We start from the raw sequence: 26,360 nt of genomic DNA, 5'->3' as shown, positions 1-26,360 counted from the left end.
ACCGGAAGTGAAGAACCCAGTATTTCCAGGTATGCAGGAGGATGTGACTGGCCCATCAACTGGTCATAATGAATTCTAGTTAGAACAACTAAGAGATTACAAAGGATTTCCTTTCCTCACTTTGGGGGCTGATATGAGTGGGGAGGTGAGAGTGAATGAAAGTTGAATGTTAGTAAGGAGGCTCAGGATTATTTTATTCCTTTTATACTTTGGACTCTGGGATGATGCTGCATTAAAAGATTTATAGAAGTCATACTTTAAGTGGTACTCAAAAGGGGAAGTTCCACTTTAAAGACTCCACACCCCCTTTCCCAAATGATAGTTCTCTTCCCCGAACGGTTCTCCTTTTTCCCCCTCCCTCTCCATAGTTATCTGGGACATGTAGCAGGTCCCAGAAGACTGGGGGACCATTCACAATGCACAGCTGGCTCGCGCATGCACAGTGAACACCCAGCTATGAAGCCGCAATCTGTCACAATCGGGTGCCCACAGGTGAGATGCTGGTGCTGGGAACAGAAACGGAGGGAAGGGACGGCTTGGGTGAGCACACCTCAGGATCTGGGGACAGGTGAGCGTCTGTTTAAAATTAAAAGTCAGCAGCTACAGTTTTTGTTGCTTCTGACATTTACAAAACACAATGACCAGAGCTCCTCTTCAATATTTACTAGTTTACAAAGTTTTCTTAGCATATGTATAGTCAAAACTTTTTTTATAAAGTAGAGAAGGGTTAAAACTAGGGTTGTCCCGATACCACTTTTTTGAGACCGGGTACAAGTACCGATACTTTTTTTCAAGTACTCGCCGATACCAATTACCGATACTTATTTTTAATGTCATGTGACAGTATTTTTTTTTTTTTTTTTACAGTGATTTTTTTTTTGTTTTTGGGGGGGGGGGGGGGGTGGATTGTCAGTGTGTTTTTTTTTATTTACATTTTATTTTCATTTATTTTTAAAAAAAGTATTTATTGCAATTTTTTTTTTTAAATCAGCCCTGTTGGGGGTCTTTGGAGAGATATAAGGGGTCTTAACAGACCTCTGACATCTCCCCTTTAAGACAGAGAAAGGGACACAGATTCCCCATTCCCTTTCTCTGCAGCCTCAGCTGAAATGAATGGAGGGAAGCTCCTCTCCATTCATAAACTGAAGCATCGTAAACACAGGTTACGATGCTCAGTTATATGAATGGACAGAGTCAGTGATCACTGACTCTGTTAATTCTGAAAAGGTAGGAGCCGGGTTTAGCGGCTCCTACCCCCGCTCTCCATCATGACAGATTGAGGGGGGAGAGAGGACAGCACGGAACATGGGGAGGGGGGGGGGAGAGGACAGCATGGAACACAGGGTGAAAGAGAGCACAGCATGGGGGAAAGAGAGGACAGCACGGAACATGGGGGAAAGAGAGGACAGCACGGAACACGGGGGGAAAGAGCACAGCATGGGGGAAAAAGAGCACAGCACGAAACACGGGGGAAGGGAGCACAGCACGGAACCCGGGGAAAGAGAGCACGGAACTAGGGGGAGAAAGAGCACAGCACGGGGGAAAGACAGCACAGGGGAAAGACAGCACAGCACGGGGGGAGAAGACTTGCAACTCCCCTGCTTGCCCAGGTATCGGCTGAGGCATCGGAGCATCTCCCCCGAGTACAATGCTTGGTATCGGTACTGATACCGATACTAGTATCGGTAACGGGACATCCCTAGTTAAAACCCCTGTTGATTTTTATTTTTGCTGTCTGAGTTACATTGGAGACATTTCTTGTCTCCACCAGTCACAGAGAGGCAACAAGAAGTGAAAGGAAATCTCCACAAAATGACTCACCAGAAGCCTCTGTTCCCTTAAGCCTTAAGGCGAGCAGGCCTACTGCGACCTGGTTGTCTCCAGGCTTTAATACAGGATGCTATAGTTGCTGGCCAGATGACACAAGAGACTGAGTAAGGGTAAAGGAAATATTACCTGTGGACGGTCTTGAGGAGTATCAAGTGAGGACTGTAGTGTAGCTGGTGAGTATCTTGTAACAAAGTCCATGGGCAGAAGATGGGAGTAATCTAGAAAGAGGCAGAGGTAAGGACAGGCAGGAGATGAAACGTAATCTGCATCAAAGGATAGAGAGATCCAGTAACAGGCTAGGGTCAAGGCAGGCTAATTATGAACAGAGTCAGGGTTCAGAGTGTTCAGAACAGGGTCAGTATAGACAGAACTATCACAAGCCCTGGACTTGTGATGTTCAAATAAAGTGCCACAGCACAATTAGCAGCGTCTTTTATATTCTCCTAACAGAAATTAGCTACAACAGTACAGTGTTTTTGTTCAGCTATTGCAAGCTGAAAGAGTGGCCACACACAGGCCCTGTTTTTTAATCATTGCATATGTGCCTTGCTATTATACCCCTAAACAGTGTTTCAGGTTGTTTTTATGGTTTACATTATTTATGTATTGGGATCATTTAAGTTTAGCAGAGTGTTTCTCTAACGAGTTGCATGTTGAGTATTTAGGACAGTAAGAGCATGTGCCTACAAATGTATTTATGAGAAAATATGTTGTAATACTTTTTCTTTGTGTTAGTTTTATAAAAATGTCCCATTTTAGTTCTGACTGTGTATAATTCCATCCTAATGCATGTGTTTCTAATACAAAGTCTAGGTTTACTGTGTACCTGTACTTTGTTCGTTCAAGGTAAAGTAATATAAAGTTCACCTTATAGGCCACCACCTACCCTGCTTTCTTTAAGGCTGGATTCACACCAGTCAGGTTCGAATTCCAGCTCTGTTTTCCCTGCGAATAAAAAAATCAGTTGTTCAGCGTTTGATCAGTTTTTGATCAGGATCAGGTCAGGATTGCATCAGGATCAGGTCAGGGTGACATCAGTATTTTATCCTGTTCACAATGGAACACATCTGCGAATCAGATGCATGCCCATAGAAGATAATGGGCCTGAATTCGCACCTGAGCCAGACCACACTGCCTAGAAAACACACATGTTTTTTGCGCAATGCGGAGTGCGACTGCACCGCAGAACCAGCCTCGTTAAAATGAATGAATTTAAAAATGTCCAGCCAATTGGATGCGGTGTAAACCGCATCCAATTTGCATAGGTCTGAAACCCAGCCTTACAATTCCTGCACTCCCTCAATTCTTGTTTGCCTACTGGAGCCAAGTAAAAAATGCCTGTGTAAGATGCAAGTCAGCCAGGAAGGAGTTTACGTGGAGCTATGGAACCTACTGACACATACAGTAGTTTGGGCCTAGACATTGACCACACTAATACAGGGCACTGCATTGTGGCAGAAAGGGGGGAGAAGTCACATGCTCCCCAGTACACAGTAGTATTTTTTTTTTTTTTCAGAGTTGGTAGGTGAATGGGGCCATGAGGGAAGTGCAATGAATTTGTAAGAAGCAGAGGCCAATACATTTCCCTGGTCAACGTTCAGTTTAAGTGGAAAATTTAAAGCCCTTCCATGAACTGATTTGCAGTAACCCTAGTAGTTGCAGTAACCCACCGCAGGATTTTGTTAGCTTTCTCTTTAGCTGAAAAAAAAAAAAAAAAATACATGAAAGGATTCGGACATTACTTGGAGAGCTTTCCATTTTTGCTCCACCTTTTTGTGTGTTAGGCCTCTTGCACACTGCAGCTTGAATTTTTTTTACTAAGCTAAAATACAGGCCATTAATTGTAATGTGCCTATGCACACAGGCGCTTAAACGAAAACTGCGTGTTCTTTAGTAAAAAATAAAATAAAATAGAAAAATCTGCATTTTTGGTCAGAAATGTATGTCTTGTGCATGCAAATACGTGGGGTTGCGCCTGATTGCAAGCAAAATGTGTGCAAATGTTATTTGCATATTGTGCTGAACAAAAACGCAAGAACAAGTTTTTGCGCACATAAACGCATATGCCGCAACACGTACAAAAATAATCTGAAAAAGTAGATGCTCAAACAAGAATATCGTGTGCAAGAGGCCTTACAGGTGTATTTCCTACCTGTAAATACAGGAAGGGATATGCATCTGTATAAGGACATTATTTTAATGAAACTTTATAGTTCAACCTTATTTAACCTTATTTCCTTCAATTATTAACGTTTTCCATCTCTCCCCAGGTGGACTTCACAGTGAAGAAGCTGCGGGATAGATATAAAGGCCCTGAGCCCTCTGACCTAGTAGAACTTGTAGAAGGGGAACAGTTCTTTGCTGCATTTGAACAGGGGCTAAAGCTTCATTCAGGTACAACGTGGTTCAGCTATGGATTCTACCACTTATATCACTCTCCAGAGCAGAACCTGGTGATGTGGTATAGAAATTGTATTCCTCACATCAGCACACAATGGGTTAACACCTCCTCTGGAGCCCCACAGGACCACCTGTACAAAGCTAAATAAGACAGCCTCCCCCCAACTGAAATGTTCAATAACCTAGCCTGCGACAGGCCACTAGGTAGGGAGTCCTGTGCTGACGTGAGGATGGGCCAGGAAAGGAAAATTACGGTAAGTATTTGATAACGATTTTACGGTTTCCTGGCCCACCTCACGTCATCACACAACGGGATATACTATAGTTGAATAAATGGGGGGGGGGGGAGAGAACAAATGAAAAGAGACCTTGACAATCAAAGAAAAGCTGCTAAAGCCCAAAAAAATTGATCTCTCGTCTGAAACTTGCTGACCACACATTTCGTTGGTAAGGTTGAATGAAGGCCGCACAAGACTTCAAGCTAGCCATCTTGCATATATCTTCCAAGCAATCCTGGCATAATGCCCCAAAGGCTGTCACTCCTCTAGTCAAATACGTTTGCAATTGTTTCAGAGCAGAAAAGGCCTACTACCTGCATGCCAATCTAATTACCCTGGTAACCCAACAGTGGATTACTCTTGAGGATCTGATGGCTAAATGAAAAGATTGTCCACTTTCCTATTTTGACCAAGTACGCTGTAAGTAATTTGACCGTGTAATGAACTGAAGTCTTCCTGCTGTGCGCTCAATGACTCGTGTGAAAAATACTTCCCAGTTTTGCTGGAAACTAGATACCACTTTAAATTTGAACACTGGAGATAAATGTAGTATCCCTATTTCTGGTAAAAAAAATAATTCCCCATCAGGTCTGCTCTCCTTGTGATTGACAGCAGGCTGTGTCACATATCCATAGCAAATATATAGCCCACTATTGGCAATAAAATACATCCATGGCCTGCTGTCAATCACAAGAAAAGAGCAGTCCTGATGGGGAACTAGTCCCCTAGCTTCCCTATCAGGTTCCGCCCACTGTCACTGCTGGCTGTAAAGTCGACAGCATCTTTGACAACCAGTGACTTGTAGGGAGGGAAAGGGGGAGGGGGTATCTCAGTGAACATGCTACACAGTATACAGAGACATTCTCTCTGCCCTGTCTCTGTATGCCAAATTTGAGTTTGTCATAAAGTGGTATTAAACCTACAATGTATTATATTGCAGCTTAGCGATTTTTACATATGTTAGCTGCATTCGTTTTCTATTTAGGCTTTCTTTCATTTATTTTCACATGATGATCCAGTCAGTATGTCTGTTGTTTTTTAACATAACAAGCTGTCCTGCAAATGCAGCAGTGAGAGGGATGAGATAAACCATTTATCACTGACAGGTGTGCTTACAATGATCAAGTTTAAATAATTGTTTTCGTTCGTGTATTTAATTCTGCTAGTTCATCTAAAGTTGGGAACACATGGCTGTTTTTTTTTTTTTTATTGATCAGCCAGTGGCCACACAAGCAAGGTGGATGGAGGATTCCCCGTGCCAGAACATTGTATTCTGACAGTGAGGACTCTCCACTGTCAGAATACACTGATCAGTGCTGTAGCCAATTGACTTCAAGCTGCTGATCGAAGAAGATTTTCCAATGGGGGCCCATTCAACCGAAGCTGATCTAATCGGCTTTTGTCAAATAAGGAAAGCTACACACAGATCAATATTCGTCTGGTCCCTTCTGAACAACACAAATTTGGATCTAGGTGTACCTAGTTTAACACTCCACTCCCCCCAGGATAACAATGCTGTTGCCTTTTCAGCCATAATGTAGGCACCCTAATAGAGGAGATATGTTACTGGCCTGTACACACAGTGAGAATAAAGGGGGGGGGGAGATAACTAATATAATCACCACATCTAAGGATTTTTGGTTTTGGGTTTAATACAGCTTTAAATACCTTACGTTTTATTAGCTTTGAACTGGAGGTAATTCTTTTTGTGCAGTCATAATGGCACTTTTTAAAAGGCCATAAATACAAAGAGTCCAATGCACTCCATAAATCAATGGGACCCAGACATATGGGGATGCTGTGATGAAATGGCACATGGCATTGCCAAAACATACATCCAGTCCACCGTTATCACCAGTACACACCTGAGGAGCAGGCACTTGGTGGTCTTAAAAAGTTGCTGCTTTCTGTTTGTGATATTAACATGACCTGTCAGTTTATCTTTTTGAAAGTGGCACTAACAAGAACTAGTATAAACAGTATAGTATAAACAGAAAAGTCAGTGCTACTACTCATACAGCACATAGATAGCAGTGCTCCCAGGTGCTCGATCCACAGTCGCTGGCTGCGTAGAGTAATGTGGAAAAAATTATCCGCACTCCGGTGGTTGCTCTTAAAATTTCTTAATTTTATTGAATAGCCACAGTGGACAAACGCAAATTAATTAAGTTGATGCGTTTTGGCCTATAAGGCCTTAGTCATGTGACTAAGGCCTTATAGGCTGAAACGCGTCAATTGGCTTAATCTGCGTGGCCTTATAGGCTGAATCGCGCAAACTGACTTAATCTGCATGGCCTTATAGGCTGAAACATGTCAACTAACTTAATCTGCGTTTGTCCACTGTGACTATTCAATAAAATTAAGAAATTTTAAGAGCAAGAACCGGAGTGCGGATCATTTTTTCCTCACTATAAAGAACTACCCTAATTTCCTGCACATGTCAGTAAAACTAGAGAAACTGGAAGCAGGGATTTTTGAATCCCCCCCCCGTATCTTTAAAGGGGTTGTAAAGGAATTACTTTTTTTCCCTAAATAGCTTCCTTTACCTTAGTGCAGTCCTCCTTCACTTACCTCATCCTTGGATTTTGCTTTTAAATGTCCTTATTTCTTCTGAGAAATCCTCACTTCCTGTTCTTCTGTCTGTAACTACACACTGTAAAGAGAAAGGAGCTGTGTGTTAGTGGGCGTCCTGACACTCCTGCTTGCCCCCTCCCCCCTCAAGAGGCTTTCTTCCTGGTGTGCATTATGGTGGTGAGTTACAGACAGAAGAACAGGCAATGAGGATTTCTCAGAAGAAATAAGGACATTTAAAAGCAAAATCAAAGGATGAGGTAAGTATAGGAGAACTCCACTGAGGTAAAGGAAGCTATTTAGGGAAAAAAAAAAATTCCCTTACAACCCCTTTAAGCATGTTCCGTTTTTCTCTAAGTGAATTACTTATATAAGGAATGCCTGCATAATCCATTTATACATTTTCTTATGTTTGTTTTTCCTTTTTATCACACATACACAAATTGTCCCCTGTCATTGATTGATTGTGTTATGGAGCATGCATTGCTAAATTTCATATTCTTTATTTTGATTCAGAGCGTCCAGATTGTGTGGATGGAAAAATATCTTTCGTGTTCTATGCAAAAATGAAAAACATGAAGGAGGTATATGTGACTTCTTCTACTGACAGAAAGCAAGAGGATGTTAAAGGGCAGGTGAGTGACTTCCAGGGCAAAAAATCTACAGTATTTTTTTTTTTTTTATGTACAGAACACAATATCAAAAGTAATTTTCTGATATCTACAAAACTGAATCTCAGCTCTTTTCTGCTTTGTGAAAAAGGCATAATGTGTCCCAATGTGTCTTATCTGCTATCCATACACTCATGTTGTTTGAATGCTGCCTAATGTGACAGTATACATGTCATGAAAGTACTGTGAATCACTTATGGTATTTCTTGGTCCTGTTTCCTCAGGTGTCATTTTACCGTGGATCAGTTCCAGAAGCTGTACCGGAGGAAGCCCATAAGCACAGAAAAGGCACAAAATCTGACTGGATGGCTACATTACCTATCAGATTACCAGTAGGTGGAAGTTTTGTTTAACCCTTCTGCTGCCAGAGCCATTGTAGTATTTATTGAACATGATTAAAAAAGAATTTTAGGCCTGAAGATCACTTAAAACCCCCAAAACCATAGGCGTGCTTATGGGGGCCTGGGGTAGCAAAGGGAATCAGATGTGGGTAGGAGAGGGCTGATTGATGTGGTGGAGGGGGGGGGGGGCGTCCCCTTTAATAACCAATCCTATTGTGTGTGTGTCTCTCTGCAATACAGCCACAGGCCCTAATTTGACAGGTGTGCAGGGGTGGGTGTATTTGGGGCCATACTCTTGCATCAGTGATGCCAACCTGTCGGATTAAAATGTACTGCCATGACACCCATAATTTACTGGCACAGCAAAGTTTTTACTGGCATTTCCAAAAGTTACGAAATTAGTTTTAAGTAATAATTTCAGTATTTAGGCTACAAACAAGTACAATTTGCTATTATTAATGTGATTTATTCACTTTCCGACCGCCCTGTAGCAGATTTACTGCTACAGGATGGCTGGTCTGTGCAGAATTACGTAAAGATACGTGATTCTGCACTGCTAGGTAGCACGCCGCTTCTGCTGTGATTAGTCACTGGCACCCGCTGATCAGCAAGGAGACACACTGGACGGTGCTCTGCATAGGTAAACAATGCAGCACTCTGTCCTGCCAGCGGGGATGTGCTGGATTTTGTTTTCAGGGAATAAAATCCTGCTCATCCCTTAGTGAAAGTAGCACACTGTTTACACAAAATCACTGGTTAGCCACGCATTTAACCTTTTGATTGCCCTAGACGTTCAACTCCTTCCCAGTCAGTTTTATTAGTACAGTGACATTGTATATTTTTTAGCACTTGTCACTGAATTGGTGGCAGTGGTTCCCACAAAGTGTTAGATTGTCCACTGCAAGTTGCTGATCGCCGCCATTACAAATACAAATTCCAGTGTGGATATCATAGATTGTAGATGCAATAACTTTTGCACAAACCAATTAATATACACTTATTTTTTATTTTATTTTTTTACCGAAAATATGTAGCAGAATACATTTTGGCTTCTTTATGAAGAAATTAAAAGAAAAAAAATATATTTTTATTGGATATGTTTTATAGCATAAAGTAAAAAAGATTTTTTTTTTTTTTTAAATTGTCTGTCTTTTTTATTTTTTGTTTATACCGCAAAAAAATAGAAAACCCAGTGGTGATCAAATACTACCAAAAGAAAGCTCTATTTGTGAGGAAAAAAATGACATTAATTTAATTCATGTACAGCGTTGCATGACTGTAAATTTTCAGTTAAAATAACACAGTGACCTGGTCATGAAGGGGGGTAAATTATCTGGAGGTTGAGTGGCTAAGGTAGATATTAAAGTGAAAAACATATTTCTTATTTTATTTTTGAGTTAGTAAGTAGCTCAGGGACAAAACTCCACTTAGGAGGGCAAGAATTTAGAATGGACAGGCGCACACACACATGAAATTTCAGCGGACATGTTCGACCGTGTGTACGCGGCCTGACAGTTGGCAACACTGACCTGCGTCCACACGCCTGCAAAAAAGGACCTGCAGCTGTATTCGTACAGCTTCTGTGTCCCCATAGTATAACACATGCTGCCTGCCCACAGCTCCAACCACATAAAAACACAGATTCACACTGTACAGGCCACAGCACCCATGTGAAAGTGCCCCAAGACCTCATTCACACAAAGCTTTATTTATTACGCTATACAGTTTTATCTTTTAGATGTTACAGAAGTTTTGTGCGTGTATGTGCAATGTAATGAAATGGGCTGCACACACCTATGCCCAAAACACTATATATTTTCTGAAAGCAGAGACCCTAAAGAATTAAATGGTGGTAGTTTCAGATTTTTATGTCAATAAATATTAGTTGCTTCCAGGTTCTTATTAGGAAGCAGGGATAAAAGAACAGATGTTCATTGATCCCCCTCCCATCTACCCTGCATGTCGGTCCCAGGTCCCCTGATGGGAGAACAGAGCCTGGGAGGCATGTCGGGAGCACAGGTGGTGACAGAGGAACTGTGCCACCAGGGTGGTGAAAGGATTTTGGCGGCTGATATATTGTTTCCATATAACAGCTGACAGCTTGTCAGATGAACAACGCATTATCGGCTACTGCCAAAAGTATGGCATGTGTCATTGAGAGCGAAAGGGATAAAGAGGAATAAAACTCTAAAAGCTGTGCCCAAAAAAGCTAGGTAAGGTTTAGGCCTGCATTCACACCTGAGAAAGGCATGACATTTCAGGCTTTTATTTCTTGGGCTGGGCGAATGGAGGAGAGCAGTTTTAGAGGAGAAGAGCTCTTCAGGTGCAAAAATGCTACAGATGCTCTTATTGAAGTCTATAGGGCCGAAAACACTTTATGAGCCAAAAATACTTGAAATGTACTTCTTTAAAGTGATTGAAAAGTCTCGTATTTTTTAAAATAACAAACATGTTATACTTACCTGCTCTATGCAGTTAGCTTTGCACAGAGCAGCCTGGATCCTCCTCTTCTCGGGTCCCTCTTCAGTGCTCCTGGCCCCTCCCTCCTGTTGAGTGCCCCCACAGCAAGCAGCTTGCTGTGGGGACACCCGAGCTGAGTCACAGCTTCTGTGTCCATTCAGACATGTAGCTGTGACCTGGCCCCACCCCCTTCTCTCTCCTGATTGGCTGTATGATTTTGATTGACAGCAGTGGGAGCCAATTGTGCCATGCTGCTGTCTCAGTCAATGAGGAGGGAAGTCTTGGGTAGCTTAGACACTCCTGCAACATCCCTGGAAAAAGATGGGCTCAGGTAACCATTAGGGGGCTGCTACACATAGATTTTTTTTAATTTTTTTATCTTAATGCATGAAGATTATACAAACATGGGGAATAGAACTTATAATAACAGAGTGTCCAATTGTAAACAAGCAATATTACAAACAATGGGAATCTACATGTTGAGCATAGTAAGGTGTACACAAGGCTCAGGTGTAAATGGGGACTAAAGGACCTAAAAGACTGGTCACCATTACTGCACGGGGCCTCTCTTGCTGATCTTACTCCACTACTGGCTTGCCAAGCCTTGTTCTGCACTCTGTCTCTCTATCAAAGGTGGTCATCTTGGTAGGTGCAGGATTTTGCTTCCTTGTGTCAGAGGCTCCTGAATGAACAACAAAGAGCTGCACAGTAATGACTTTACCTGATCTCATTCCAAATATCTTTAGACTAGTAGTCAGATGCAGAAATGCCTTGGATCTCAACCCACAGATATAAAGATATGAGGCCGTAGGTTCAGGAGTGCCTAGGTAGCCTCATGCACCTGGAAGTGCATTGTTCTTTTTCTGGATGGATTGAAGACAGAGCACATTTTTAGGGTGTTGCTTAGGCACCATTAACATTCCTAAATGTTCCCCATAATATAGCAAAGCTTCATTTTTAAATTCAGGTCCACTTAAAAAAAAAAAAAAAAAAAGCGTAAGTATAAACTGTAACGATTTTTGTTCTGGCTTTTCTCTTTTATGTACAGAAAGTTAAAAGTCTTAACCAGGAGAATGAAAGGCAAGGAATTAGCTACTCACTCCGTCCCTTGAATTTAGGCAATGCCGAGGTTGGTTACCTCACAGAAACCAACTTGCTCAGTATTGCCACACAGATTGGATCTGACTGGATGAACATTGGCATTAACCTTGGTCTGCCGCACACAGAATTACAACGTATTAAGCATAACAACAGGTGAGTGTTCAGGAGCTCTTCACCTCAGTCTAATGTACCAAAGACATGTAGCTTACCTTTACTGTGTAAGTTCTATGAACAGATTTTCTGTGTTTTTATTTGCAATTATTTCCATTTTGGTCCGAGTCATTAAGCCTGATTCCCAGGTACAAAATAATCTTTAGTATGGCTGTTTCTGACAGTCAGTCTGGCTGGTTGGGAATCAGACTAGGACAATTTGTTGCTGCCCAATATGTGGGTAAGCATCTCGAATCACTGTTCAGAAATATCACCTTCAATAGATTAATAATAATTTTCTCCACATTGTCAAGATTAAGCTAACCATAGATGGATTGAAATGTGTCTGATTCAGCAGGTACTGGCTGAATTTAAATAAATCTATGACCATTCCTGCTCCACAGAAATCGATCTAATGATCAACTTCTGACGAATGGTGATGTTGGGAAAACTTTTGTTGATTAGTGGCTGCAGCCCTCTGATCAGTGAATTGCTTTGTCCATCTCATTTGTATGGATGGGGGAATCTGTTTTTTTGATTTCTGTTCGGCCCACTGACTAAATTAAATAAATAAAAAAGAAGCTAAATCTATGGGCAGCATTAGTCTCATAAAGTAGGTCGCAGACTGGGAATTTCCCACACTGAAAACGGCTATACTAATTACTGATCTACTGTATGTCACTGATTAAAGTAGACCTGCAGCCCCAAATCTTTTCTTTTAGTTTGAGATGGAGAAGAATTAGATCGTCTGTGTAAGGAATCGTTTTCTGGTTAAGGATGCTTGGTGCTCATATTTAATTTAAAACAAAGGCATCTCCACTAACTGAATGGCTGTGACTGCCAATGGAAAATGTAAAAGACGCTTTAACAAGCAACGTGATAGGGAAAAGGCATAGACACTGATAGTAGTAATCTTAGGCCCTTGTGCAGAAATAGGCACTGGGGATGCATTTGGATCTCCTCTGAACACTTTTTAAAAGAAGTGGAGAAAATCTGCAGCCATTGCAGTGTTTTTCTAAAGCTAAAAGTACAACAATGTATGCATCATCCAGGATTGCACGCTGGCCCTTTTTGAGAAGGATTTCCTTAAAGTGTAGTTACAGCTAAATAAAAGATCTGAAAAAGCTTATTTTCTGGGGGGGATAGGTTTAAAGTCATGTACAGCTTTTTAAATACACCTCCACTTTATTTACCATGTGGTATTCCTAAATAATGTGAGAAAATGGTGCATGCAGGTTTCTCGTGTATTGTAGCTATGGATTATTCGCAGATAGATAACATTTTCTGTTTTAACATAATAAAGGCTAAGACTATCAAAAACTATTTTTTTATTTTTGGGTGATTGCTGATTATATGTAAAAACGTATTTCCCCAAACGCCAGGAATGGCGCTAGGCTATCAGCGCTCAACCATTCATGGGAAATGTAAATGATGAAATTGAGAAATTAACCGTTAAATGAACAAAGACAATGATGCAGACCAAAAATTAAGTGGAGGGGGGTTTGATGAGCAGGTAGCCCTTATAACTAGACAAAAAGAACTAACAACCTAGGGGTGCTGCTGTCAAATTTTAAGTGGAACTCCATCTCTAAAACAAAAGAGAGGGGAAAGGAGTGTAGTAAGTTCCATCAAGATTTAATTACAAACAAAAGTTAAAAGTGAATACTCACCAAAGTATAAAAAAACACACATATTGAGATCCCTGGGAGAGGGTGAGCCTGTGGTGGAGGCACAGTCCTGCTCAGCTGGTGAAAAGAGCCATTTAATTAGGATGGTTTCACTGAATAAGTTCTTTACATACTGTAAGTCTTAGCCTTTTAGTGAACTGTAACAGTCTTGCCCCCAGCCCTTCCTTCAGTCTTCTCATCTGTTCTCAATCCAATGAGATATTACCCACAAAGATGAAGTTTGATTTTCCATTTAATGTTATGGAGAGTCTGTACTTTGAATTTTTATAGGCAAGTTTGTGACTTGGCTCATATCTCTCCAGATCAGCGACAGGTAAGGTAGGCAAGCAGGGCTTGGAGCAGGGCATCCTCCAATAATACATTTTAATTGTCAAGTTGTGCTGTGCTGTGATGTCATACAATCCCAATATTCCTCTACAATAACTGCTTTCGTAATTAAAATTTATTAATTAAAATGTCACCCTTAAAAGAAAAGAATGATCCAAGAGTATTTTCTTTTCTTGTAGCAATGATTTCAATCAGCTGGTATTAGATATGCTCTTTACGTGGGCACAGAGGAACTCTACAGAGACAGACTGCATAGAGAAGCTTGTGAAGGCCATGAGGAATAGCAAGAGAAATGACATTGCAGATGAAATAGAAGATGTGATTGCTTTAGGAAAAGAAAAATACAGACAATCCATCCAAAGAGTAGGTCTTGACCAAGGCAACAGCAGTGAAGACTCGGCTATTGTCATGAGCCAATCATGAGGACTCAATGGACAGAAGATGGTATGTAAAAGAGAAGAGTAATAAATAGTGCTTTTAGCTTTGCCTACACACGGTGGGATTTTCCGAAAACAACCTCATATCGAACATTTGTTGTAAGAAATTCCGACTGTGTGTACACGGCATAAGTCTCTGTGTTCTACCAGAAGGCTGGAATCTAGCAACTACATGAATGGCATTTGAAAAGAAAGCTTCATATACTGAAAAGAGCTTCTCTGTTTTAAAGTGAACATTTTCTTTTATGCTATGCAAGGCAAAGTAAAAAAAATTACAGAGAACAGAGGATTAAGAAGAGGTCCTTTCATTTTTCTCTGCCTAGACAAAAGAAAGAGCTATTTTATATATATATATATATATATATATATATATATATATATATATATATATATACACATGCATGCACGCGCACACACACACACACACACACACACACACACTTTCTTCCATACCAACCTGGTATTTATGCAGGCTACACAAAATGGGCTTTACTATGGGGTTGATTTACTAAAGGCAAATAGAAACGTGCAGTTGCTCCAGAGCTTAGTAAATGAGGTAAACCTTCACTTTGCAAAGAATACTCAATCACATGCAAGGAAAATTTCAAAAACTGCATTTTTGCTTGCACATGATTGGATGATTAATGTTAGCAGAGCTTCTGCTCATTTACTAAGCTCAGTCTATTTGCCTTTAGCAAATACACCCCATAGGGTGTTTACTTTGCAAGGGAGGTTGCACTTTGCAAATTTGCCCCAGAGCTTAGTGAATGAGGTGATCATCCAATCATGTGCAAGTAAAAATGCTGTTTTTTTGTTTTCGTTGCAACTTCAGAGGCCTATTTGCCTTTAGTATATCATCTCCTATGGTACTAAATCCTATTAACATTAAATTGTTTCTGTTTTACCCTACAATGTAATGGTTGGAAGAAAGATGGCACTGCTTTAGGCAGTGAAACCTGCAAGGTGGACCGTTTAGCGTAATGTAACCTATTGCAAAAAAAAGTTTTTATTCGTCACAAAAAGACTTATGTGAATGTCACTAGAGAATGTTGGATTTTTAAAGAAAGTATGCAACATGCATATTTATGTACTTATTATGTATGAAATGTATTTACTGTGTTAATATGTAAAAAAAAATATTATGTACATAGTATATATGTATAAAAAAGTAAATTTTGGTCGCCAGATAGTAGATATCATTTTTTGTGCACACAGCAAGGACAAATATTTCAATCTTGCCACACAGATTCATACATCTCTTATAACCATGAGTAAAAATCTTTCTTTGCATAGATATTTCAGATCTCTCCAGAACTGTCCCAGTTGTATTCCCAGGAGTGCAGGGCTGGCAAATACACAAAAATGTACCACATATCTGCTTGATTCACTAACTGAAAATGTTGGTGTACAGATCCTCTAGGTCTACCTCTATTGATGCTGGAGATTTCCTCATAGACTGCTACAAGATCAAAACCTAGTGGAAGGATACTTAAATGGTTAGTTCACCATTACTGATGTTTGCCAAAAACATCCCGAAGCATTACAATGTCCTCAATCCATAACTATTTTTTAGTTTTTTTAAAGAATGCTTAAGGGCCACACATCCGATGCTTGGTATGTTTTGCCTTTTAAAAACAGTCTACTGGTTCTAGAAGTCACTTGAACAAGAAGCAAATAATTCAGAATAAGTCACAGAGTGTTAATGATATGCTCCTGCTCAGCATGCTCCAATGATTTGTAAATGTTCTGTACATCCTTTACCACTGGAGTTATGTAATGTAATGTGTTGTAGAGCGCTGTAAATATTGTGTAAAATATGTAAAAATAATGAATAAAATACTTTGTAGAGTCACTTTATGAAATAACATTGCTACAGAAATCTCTGTACTTTCTTTTACATGGGCATATATAATTGATATGCAAATATCTGCTGCTGTTTTCCCTTCATACTTTAAAGCCAGCCATACATGGGTCAAATTCCAAAATAATTGTTAAAATTTTGCACCATTACATGGCCAATTTGCGTGCCCCCATCAAATTTGAGTGAATGGAAATATTTTGAAAAACAAACAAATTTCTAATCAATGATGGGAGAATCATGCAAGAAATATAATCGAAAATAAATGTGCATAAGCTGTGACCTAGGAAGAAAAGAAGATTCTTGGCCACAATAATTATTTTCTGTAGTAACATGAGGTGAAATTGAAGGCTTGTTTGGTCAAATTTTGAAATTAATGGTGGCAACATCGGATTACACACAAAATGTCAGATTTTCAAATTAATTTTCTTTGGCATTTGGCCCATATGGCCTGCATGAGGTCCCAAAAGATATGGACAAAAATATATTGCCAGCTGTAAGACTGCAGAAACAATCTGATTTGATATATGTAGTTGGTGTACAGCAACTGCTATCAGATATCCGTCAGATGCATGCATTATTTTCTCTTCATACTAAAGGAGGTAATGACAGATTATAGCTAAAATAGTAGACATCCTAGATATGGATTTTTTTCAATGGCTCATTCTTTGTTGCTTTAGGCTCCTTTCAGATGGAGAAGAGTCCATTCTGTTCAGCAAGGCATCTGCAGATCCCCTGCTGAATAGAAGCTGATCAGGCTACCTCTGATACATCAGGTTTAGGTCTGGAAAAACAGAAAAGGATGCAATCCTTTTTTGTTTTGTTTTCCGGACATAGATGGAGGTAGGTGGGTGTCAGCCTGTCCATATGGCTGCATGAAGCTCCCGATCAGATCCACCTGAAGAACTGACAAGCGGATCAGTTCAGAATGCCTGTGTGAAAGGATCCTTATGGTTATTAGGTTGTTGCAATCTGCAGCTTAAAGTGATCATGTCACATATAAAAGAATAAAGCAGATACAGTGGAAGAACCAAGAGGTGCCTCCACATAACATAGCTTTCTTTGCTCCTTCTAAAGCTGAATGCCAGGAAAACTGACCGTGCAAATCAGCAGTACTACCTGATTGTAATGGAACTTGCCCTCCCACCTTCTTAACATTCCTATTGATCGTTTAAAGTCCATTACAGCATGTGTCTAGTTGAAATGTGTAGTAGAAGACAGCAGACAATCCGCAACACTACCTGGAAAAGCTGGGATATTCTGTCACACCTATATGTATTTTTTTCAGTTGTATTAAACTGTATCAGGTTACAGTTGGTCTATAATATATTAACATCTAGTGGTGGTTTAGAACCCCCACAATTGTTTACCTATGTGACTTAGTATGTCCCTATGTCAGCCCCTCCTGGTTAGTGCTAGTTAGTTCAGTCCTAGGTAGACCCTGCCCTGTTTCTTCCATTTTTCCCTCAGTCAGTGTTCATCACAGAGATGAGGTTTAGGGACTGTAAAGTTTTCAATTCATAAGACTGGAAAAAAACAGTTTCTGTACTCTTCTCTACTGAGAATTAAAGAGAGCATAGCAATGTTGCAGCCCAAGAAGAGTGTGATAGATTAAGACCATTTGTTCTTGGTCAGCAGTAAAGAAAAGAAATGTCACAACCAAATTGCAGAAAATGGACACAAAGGGTATTGTGCTGGAAAAGGAGAAAGCCACAGATGTTAGGCTAGTTTCACACGGGTACCCTGATCAGGTCCGCCTGTCAGTTTTTCAGGCAGACCTCATCAGACCAGCCATCGCTCTCTATGGAGCGACGGATGCCAGTGGACATTTGTCCCCTGGCACCCTCCGACATCTGTTCCGATCCCGCTCGCCAAAAACCGATGGATGGCGGATCCATTCCCCATCCATCTGGTGGATCGAATGACAGTCGGATGGAAATGGACAGGCGGTTCATTTCAATCCGACCGCTCCATAGAGAACAGTGGGACTGTGTCCTGTTTGCTTGAACGAGTATAGCAGTGTGCAGAGGGTTCATCCAGTATTTTTATTGTTAATTTGTGGCCACACCCCTTTATCACCTGGTAGATTATATACATGTACAACCTATTAGGATCTGAGCACAGGTATACCTTGTTTCTATTGTATTGCTAGCCAGTGGCCAGACCTAAACCATGTAGCTTTCCCCAATTTTATGTCTGTCCCATGTTGGCATTGTGTCCACAGTAGCATATGCAAAGCAGAGTAGGACTGGCTAAAGAGGAATAACTTTGACGAAGTTGGCCATCTTAAACATCTTTTGCAATATGTGTGAACTAAATATCCCTATTTTTTATTGAAAAGTTTGCTTGAAAGTGTATAACAGTGTACAGAAGGTTCGACCAGTAATTTTTATATTTTGGGAGGGTGACAAAGTATTACAGAATTTCCTAGATCAGCCCCAGAACATGGGCAAAACACACTTTAGGTGGATATTTTATTTTTAAAAGAAAACAGAGGAAAAAAGGTTTACTATGCCTGGACAAATGACAAATCCTGCACTTGAACAACCAGCATGACGGATTATTCATGCAATTAATTGGCAGCCGCTATAGCCGCTAGTAATAATCACTGTGTTCTCCTGTGCTGGGAAAACACAACACATTTATAAAGCTTGTCTGAGTTGTCACAAAAAACGAAAACGGGGACAGAGACCTGAAGTTACACTCTGCAGCAGCTCAGTTAAGAGAGGTCTGAGAGATAATTGGAGGGAAGGGACCCCCCCCCCCCGCTTTTACACAGGAACAGAGTTGAGGCTGTCAATCAACTGGAGGTCCCTCCCCTGTCACCTTTTTTCTCTTGGATTCCGGAAAAATTGTGAATTCATGCTGATAGCAGACAAATGAAGCAGCAGACAGAAATTATACTTGCTGCTCTTAATTGAGATAAGTAGACATTGTAGAGCTGAGGTCGGTAACTCGTCAAACCTGTTGATCGCGGGTAGATGACAAGTAGACCGGGAACGGGTCTGCGCCGCCAACACCTGCCTTCTCTCTCTGCCCTCAGCCTCCCTTGCCGTGCCTTTGGTCCTCCTCTCTCTCCCCCCCCCGCTCTGCCTCCTCCACTGCCATTAGTGACCAGCGGGGAGCGAAAGGCAGGGGGCGGGGGAGGAGTTGGCCAAGTTAATTTTTCATGTTAACCCACAGGTGATTGGTTGCTAGGTCCTAAGCAACCAATCACCCTGTACAGAAGAATTGCTGTAAGTAACCCTGCGCTGCCAATAAAAAGTATAGCTGCTAACACGGCAAAAAGATATGTGGTGTATAAGTGTAGCGCTCTAACGATACAATGAATAACCAAATAATTGTATCCAAAAATAACATAAATAGTGATCACTCACTATATGCAAGCAATGTATGTACAATACATAGTGATCTCTCACTGTGACAAAACGAATAAATATATATATTAAAAACAAGAAAAGATAAGTCCATATAGGAATGTGAATGTGATAAAAATGAATTAAATAGTCAACCACGTGTCACACGGATGTCTGGAACGCAGACTATGAAGTAATTTGTGAAGTGATCGTGACTTCTTATGTAAAACATGATGACCTGCCACCAGTAAAATTGCAGGCTTACCAGAACAAGTGGACTCAAAGAAATTTAAATCTCTATGATTCAAACAGGCATGAATATTGATATTGATGGCTGAAGTATCCTTGTAGAGAATGGATCGAAGCACCCAATCATCCACGGAGGCAGGTTCAACACAATAATTATTTTTTTTTTTATCTTAATAGCTTCCTTTGCCTTAATGCAGTGCTGTTTTCATGTCCTTATTGTTCGTTTTTGCGCTCAAGTTGCTGTAATTTTTCTCTGATCTCCACACTTCCTGGTTGTTTGTTACCTGATAACCACAGTACTGGGAGCTTTCTCTCTGTGGTCACTAATCAAGTGTGATTACTGTGTGTCTAAAACCCCACGGCACCAATTAGTTTAATTTTCCAAACCATCAATGCCCTATATTGGCTCTGTGGCTCTGTACATCACAGAAGTAGAAAACAACATGCAAAAATGAAACTAGAAACTGCAGGTACATTATATGATTGATTTTTATCTATTTTTAATCATTTTTAAAAGGAATCAGTTAACTATTATGTCTCTATACCCTGTAAACAGTCATTTCAGCAATACATTTTTTTTCCTTTACAACTCCTTTAAGTAATTTTCTCCTCCAAGCATGGCTCCACCCCAGCCCCTATCAGAGAACTCTATATTAACCTGTGCACTGCAAGCCAGCCCTACTGATCAACATTGTTTGTTAGCTTTCGTGTGTGACTTGCTGTGTCTTCTACTTCTGATTCCAGTTACCGATCTTGGCTTGTTCTCGACTATCCCTGCCTGCTTGTGACCCTGACCTTTGGCGTGTTCTATGTTTATCCTTGTCTGCTTACTATACTCCTGTAGCCTACTGTGAGCATGAGCTGGGAGACTCTGGGGGCCACGACCTGGAACCAGTTGCCACCCAGTCAACCCTCACCACTAGAGGCTCTGGTAAACAGCTGCTGGCTCTTATGCCCTGTACACACGATCGGTTCATCTGATGAAAACGGACCGATGGACCACCTGGGAAAAAAATAGAACCTGTTTTAAATTTTTCGTATGGTTAAAAAACCGATCCACACATGCTCAGAATCAAGTCGATGCATGCTCGGAAGCATTGAACTTAATTTTTCTCTGTACGTCACTGCGTTGAACATGATCGGATTTTTAACCGATGGTGTGTAGGCAAGACTGAGGAAAGTCAGCTTCATCGGATATCTGATGAAAAAATCCATCGGTTCGGTCTCATCAGACGAACCGATCGTGTGTACAGGGCATTAGACTCCGCACCCTGGGGAATCTTATGCTCTAGCTCCCTGTGGGATCCGTGTTGGCTCTCCAGTAGACCTGCCTTCCTTAACCACCCAGAGTTCCATCCGCAGCAGTAAGCTGTAGGGTCCACTACCGTAGCGGTGCACTCCTGACCTCAACGCTGTGCATCTGTCATCTTGCCCTCAGGTGACCTGACACCTGCATTCTGAGCGTAACGCACTCCTGATCCCTGCATCCTGAGCACAATGCACTTCTGATCCCTGCATCCTGAGCACAACACACTCCTGATCCCTGCATTCTGAGAATAACGCACTCCCGAACCCTGCATTCTGAGCGCAACGCAATCCCGATCCTATTACTCTGAGCTCAACACACTCCTGAACCCTGCATTCTGAGCTTAATGCACTCCCAAACCCTGCACTCTATTGTAATACTTTTTTTTTTTTTTGGTGTCCACTGCATTTGCGATCTACATTTGGGGTTAACAATGTATCTTCACCCACAGAAGGTCACAAAGGCAGTGCATTTTGAAAATGGTGCAGGAAACACATATGGAACATGCCTTTCTGGCATCATGTTCTGGTGTGAACCAGCCCCAGTGCCGGCCCAAGACATTGTGCTGCCTGGGACCAAGAATGAAATGCTGCCCCCCCCCAGAAAAAAAAATCACGCCAACCAAAAGGCCCCCACATTCATTATTTTATATCATAACTAAAGGGGACCCGTCATGGCTCTATACATGTATAAAGGAGTATAAAGAGGACCTGTCATTGATCTATACATGTATAGGAGTATAAAGAGGACCTGTCATGGCTCTATACATGTATATAGAGGACCTGTCATTACTCTTTACATGTAAAGGAATATCAAGAGGACCTGTCATGGCTCTATAAACGTATATAGGACTATAAAGAGTACTTGACATGGCTCTATACATGTATAAAGGAGTATAACGAGGGCCTGTCATGGCTCTATAGATGTATAAAGAGAACCTGTCATGGCTCTATACATGTATAAAGAGGACCTGCTATGGCTCTATGGATCAGGATCAGTATGCTGCCCCCCTAAAAGTGCTGCCTGGTACCCATGGTACCACCCGGTCCCATCATAGGGCTGGCCCTGACGGGCCCCAACAACAGGACACTGTGCCCAGTGATCTTTGACTTCATCAGTGTTGTTCAAGTAGATCTCTATCTCTCTAAGGTTGCCTACCCCTGCTTAGAGGAATATGCTTTGTTCATATTTAATTTCTGAGGTTTACAATCCCTTTCATACAGTTTGAATACTGGCATATTAACCACTTCACGACTAGAGCAATATTTTTCACACATTAAAAATAATTTTGCTTGAACAATAAATTCAACTTTTAAACAATTATATATTTTCTGAAAGCAGGGGCCATGTAGAATAAAATGCTGGCAGCTACAATGTAGGTCTCACAACATTTGGACAAAATGTTTATCAAAAAAAGGAAACCCCCACACAAACCAAATAGGAGGGGGGGGGTGGAGGGACAAGATCATTGAGTAAATAGAGACCAACCATGTCAAGCCTTAAAATTGTATGCACCTGTAAAATGGGAAACTACGATGACCAAAATTGTCAACAGGCAAGACTTTTAAAGCTCAATTTAGAATGAACTCCGAATTATGGCTCTCACTCTGACATCCACAGTGGTCCCCAATATGCGTGGCCCAATTCTCATTTACATACAAGCCTGTACCTCGTGGAAAGCTTGCATTTGTCTGTGGGAAGACTTGCTTTGTTTTGTTTTTTTGTTATTAAAAAATTTTGCACATTTACTTTATGGCTATTACAAGGAGACCAGAAAGCTACCCGCCCTGCCCTATATGTCTCCTGTCCTTCATTTCAGTTGATCAATCACAGAGGTGGGGGTGTGCGCGCCCGCACAGCAGCAAATTCAAAGCAACATACAGGTATGTTGCTTTGCGCAGCTGTGCCATTCTGCCAACGTATATGTACATGCGGCGGTCGGCAAGTGGTTAAACAGGAGTTTGACAGCTCTAAACCAGCTGAGTACTTCAAGAATCGCTGATAATGGAGCAAATTGTGGAATGTATGCTCCCTGATCTGCTTCTGCTCTCCATCCTGATACTGTTTACCAGGCCCGGACTGGGACAAAAAATAGGCCCGGGCATTTTGGAATGAGCAGCCCATGACACCTTAACCGGCCCATCCCCACTCTCCATCCTAAAGGATCCCTCGGGAGAGGGGAGGGGGAAACCCTGCAAAGGGGGCAAGGGGACAGGGAAAGAGCAGGGGGGGCAGAGAGCACAGGGAAGAACCTTGAGAATATTGGGTGGGGTGAGAGCACGGGGGAGGTGGAGAGAATGAGGGGGGCAGAGAGCACAGGGGAGAGGCAGAGGTCACAGGGAGGAAGAGGAGAGCACAAGGGGGCCAGAGAGCATGGGGGTCTGGAGAGCACAGGGAGTGGGGGGTTGAAGAGCACAGGGGGAAGCAAAAACACAGGGTGGGGCAGAGAGCACAGGGAGGGCAGGAGAGCACGGGGGTGAAGAGCACATGGGGGAGGCGGAGATCACTGGGGGGAGGCGAAGGGCACAGGGGGGGGCAGCAGAGAGCATGGGAGGAGGTGGAGAGCACAGGGGGTAGGTGAAGATCAATGGGGGGCTGGAGAGTACTGGGGGAGAGGCGTAGGACACAGGGGGCAACGTAGAGCATGGGAGGAGGTGGAGAGCACAGTGGGGGCTGGAGAGCACTGGGGGGCTAGAGAGCACTGGGGGAGAGGCAGAGGGTACAGGGGGCAGCGTAGAGCAAAGGGGGGGCTAGAGAACACTGGGGAGGCTAGAGAACACTGGGGGGGCTAGAGAACACTGGGTCGAGAGGCAGAGGGCACAGGGAGCAGCGTAGAGCATGGGGGGAGGTGGAGAGCACAGGGGAGGCGTAGAGCATTGGGAAGGTGGAGAGCACAGGTGGAGGCGTAGAGCATTGGGAAGGTGGAGAGCACAGGGGGAGAGACGGAGGGCACAGGGGGGCAGCGTAGAGCATGGGGGGAGGTGGAGAGCACTGGGCTGGGGTGTTAAAGAGGACGGGGGGCTGGAGAGCACAGGGTGAGGTAGAGAGCACTGGGGAGGCTAGAGAGCACTGGGGGAGAGGCAGAGGGCACAGGGGGGCAGCATAGAGCATGGGGGAGGTGGAGAGCACAGGGAGAGAGATGGAGGGCATAGGGGGCAGCGTAGAGCATGGGGGGAGGTGGAGAGCACAGGGGGAGGCATAGAGCATTGGGAAGGTGGAGAGCACAGGGGGAGAGACGGAGGGCACAGGGCGGCAGCGTAGAGCATGGGGTAGGTGGAGAGCACTGGGCTGGAGTGTTAAAGAGAACTGGGGGGCTGGAGAGCACAGGGTGAGGTAGAGAGCACTGGGGAGGCTAGAGAGCACTGGGGGGCTAGAGAGCACTGGGGGAGAGGCAGGGGGCACAGGGGGGCAGCATAGGGCATGGGGGAGGTGGAGAGCACAGGGGGAGAGATGGAGGGCATAGGGGGCAGCGTAGAGCATGGGGGGAGGTGGAGAGCACAGGAGGGAGGTGGAGAGAAGAGGGGGGCTGGAGAGCAGTGGGGGGGATAGAGAGCACTGGGGGTGATAGAGAGCACTGGGGGGGGGCTGGAGAGAATTAGGGGGAATTGAAAAGAGCACAGGGGGAGGTGGAGAGCACAGGGGGAGAGGCGGAGGGCACAGGGGGCATCGTAGAGCATGGGGGGAGGTAGAGAGCACAGGGGGAGAGACGGAGGGCACAGGGGGGCAGCGTAGAGCATGGGGAAGGTGGAGAGCACAGGAGGGAGGTGGAGAGAAGTGGGGCTGGAGAGCACTGGGGGGGTTGGAGAGCACTGGGGGGGCTGGAGAGCACTGGGGGAGGTGAAGAGCACAGGGGGAGAGGCGGAGGGCACAGGGGGGCAGCCTAGAGCATGGGGGAGGTGGAGAGTACAGGAGGGAGGAGGAGAGCACAGGGGGGGTGGGTTGGATAGCACTGGGGGAGAAGTGGAGGGCACAGGGAGAGATGGATGTCACAGGGGGGAGGTGCAGAGCACAGGAAGAGAGGCAGGGGGAAGCAGAGAGCATGGGTGAGGTGGAGAGCACTGGGGGGGCTAGAGAGCCCTGTGGGGGGGGGTAGAAAGCACTGTGGGGGCAGCAGAGTTGAGCAGGATAGGTGGAGCGGTGGGGTGTCTGCATATCAGGCCCGGATTGGCCATAGGGCAAACCGGGCATATGCCCGGTGGGCCGCGGCCGCCGGGCCGCTGTTCTCGATTGCGGGGTCGAAGGCAGGCTGCTCTGTAAGCCCGCGCCGGTCCTCCGACCTTTCCGCGGCCGCCCGGCTGCCAGTTCAGCCTCAGGCTCAGCCTTCGGCATCGGGGTCTGCAGCAGGAGGACATAAACAAGAAGGGGGAGGGACTAGAGGAGACACCGTTCCACGGCCGCCAATGAAGTTCAGCCGTTGGTGCCGGGGGGCGTGACCAGGAAGGGAGAGGAGCCTGCTACAGCATGTTCTGCAGATGGGATGTCTCCGAGAAAACGTAAGTGCCGGCCCCTGTAACCTGAATAGGAGGAGCGGTGGGGTGGCTGCATCTAGAAGAATCATTCTCTCCATCTTCTTCCCGCGGTCTCTGAATGCCTGCTTCTGCTCCTCTCCCTCTCGCAGGCATTCAAGTACTGCGGGAAGAAGATGGAGAGAATGATTCTTCTATATGCAGCAGGGCTGGACTGGGACAAAAATTTGGCCCTGGACTTCATCCAGACTGGCCCACTTTGACAGGTCTCTCCCATGGCGGCGGGACAACTCCTGCACCCCCGCCACCCAAGCCCCCTCTCCCCCTTCACTAGCCACTAGCCGTTCTACTTTATTAGAGTAGAACGGCTGGTACTGGTACTTTTATAGGCAGTACCAGTGGGGAAGCTAGACATTATTTCACCCGGGGAAAATAATCAGTTTGGTGCCCCCCTTATGGGACAAGATTAGGCAGAAGTGAGAAACTCCCAGGCCATAGCTGTTGAGTCAGCTGTCTGTCCCCTCCCCCATGCTCCTCTGTCGTCCCCCCTGCTCCTCTGGTCCTCCCCCTGCTTCTCTGTTCCCCCCCAGGTGAGCTCTGTGGGGAGGGAGAGGAGGTGAGTGCTGCGGGAAGGGAGAGACAGAGGAGTGGAGGGGGGCGGTGGTCCGCTGTCACTGAAGCCGGCCCACTGAGCCATCGGCCCACCGGGAAACTCCCTGTAGTCCCAATGGCCAGTCCATCCCTGACCCTAAATGAAAGTTTTGGTGCCTGGAGTTCTGCTTCAAATGTTTATTTGTACACCAAAGAATTGATAGTATAAATGAGTAGATTTCCTTTAATTGTTAGGAAGGTGGACAGATATATTTAACCC

At 43.6% G+C, this 26,360-nt stretch overlaps 1 protein-coding gene across 2 annotated transcripts in view; it reads left to right on the top strand.

Moving 5' to 3' along the window:
• The window catches only part of PIDD1 (p53-induced death domain protein 1), a 49,833-nt gene extending 33,712 nt beyond the window's left edge, over window positions 1–16,121 (top strand). Inside the window, exons 12-17 of one of the 2 annotated variants that reach the window (XM_040328514.1) lie at window positions 4,101–4,224; window positions 7,596–7,714; window positions 7,975–8,082; window positions 11,594–11,805; window positions 13,997–14,261; window positions 15,548–16,121. In XM_040328514.1, coding sequence (XP_040184448.1) covers window positions 4,101–4,224; window positions 7,596–7,714; window positions 7,975–8,082; window positions 11,594–11,805; window positions 13,997–14,240 — 807 coding nt within the window. In that variant the 3' untranslated portion in view covers window positions 14,241–14,261; window positions 15,548–16,121. Of the gene's footprint in view, window positions 1–4,100; window positions 4,225–7,595; window positions 7,715–7,974; window positions 8,083–11,593; window positions 11,806–13,996; window positions 14,524–15,547 lie in introns of those variants that run through there. The other variant, XM_040328515.1, reaches the window with a different exon arrangement.
• The last annotated feature ends 10,239 nt before the right edge of the window (window positions 16,122–26,360 follow it).

The sequence above is a fragment of the Rana temporaria genome, chromosome 11 (assembly GCF_905171775.1).
Source record: "Rana temporaria chromosome 11, aRanTem1.1, whole genome shotgun sequence".
NCBI lineage: Eukaryota > Metazoa > Chordata > Amphibia > Anura > Ranidae > Rana > Rana temporaria.
Note: the sequence above shows the minus strand (reverse complement) of the source record. Positions and strands in the feature narration are given on the sequence as shown.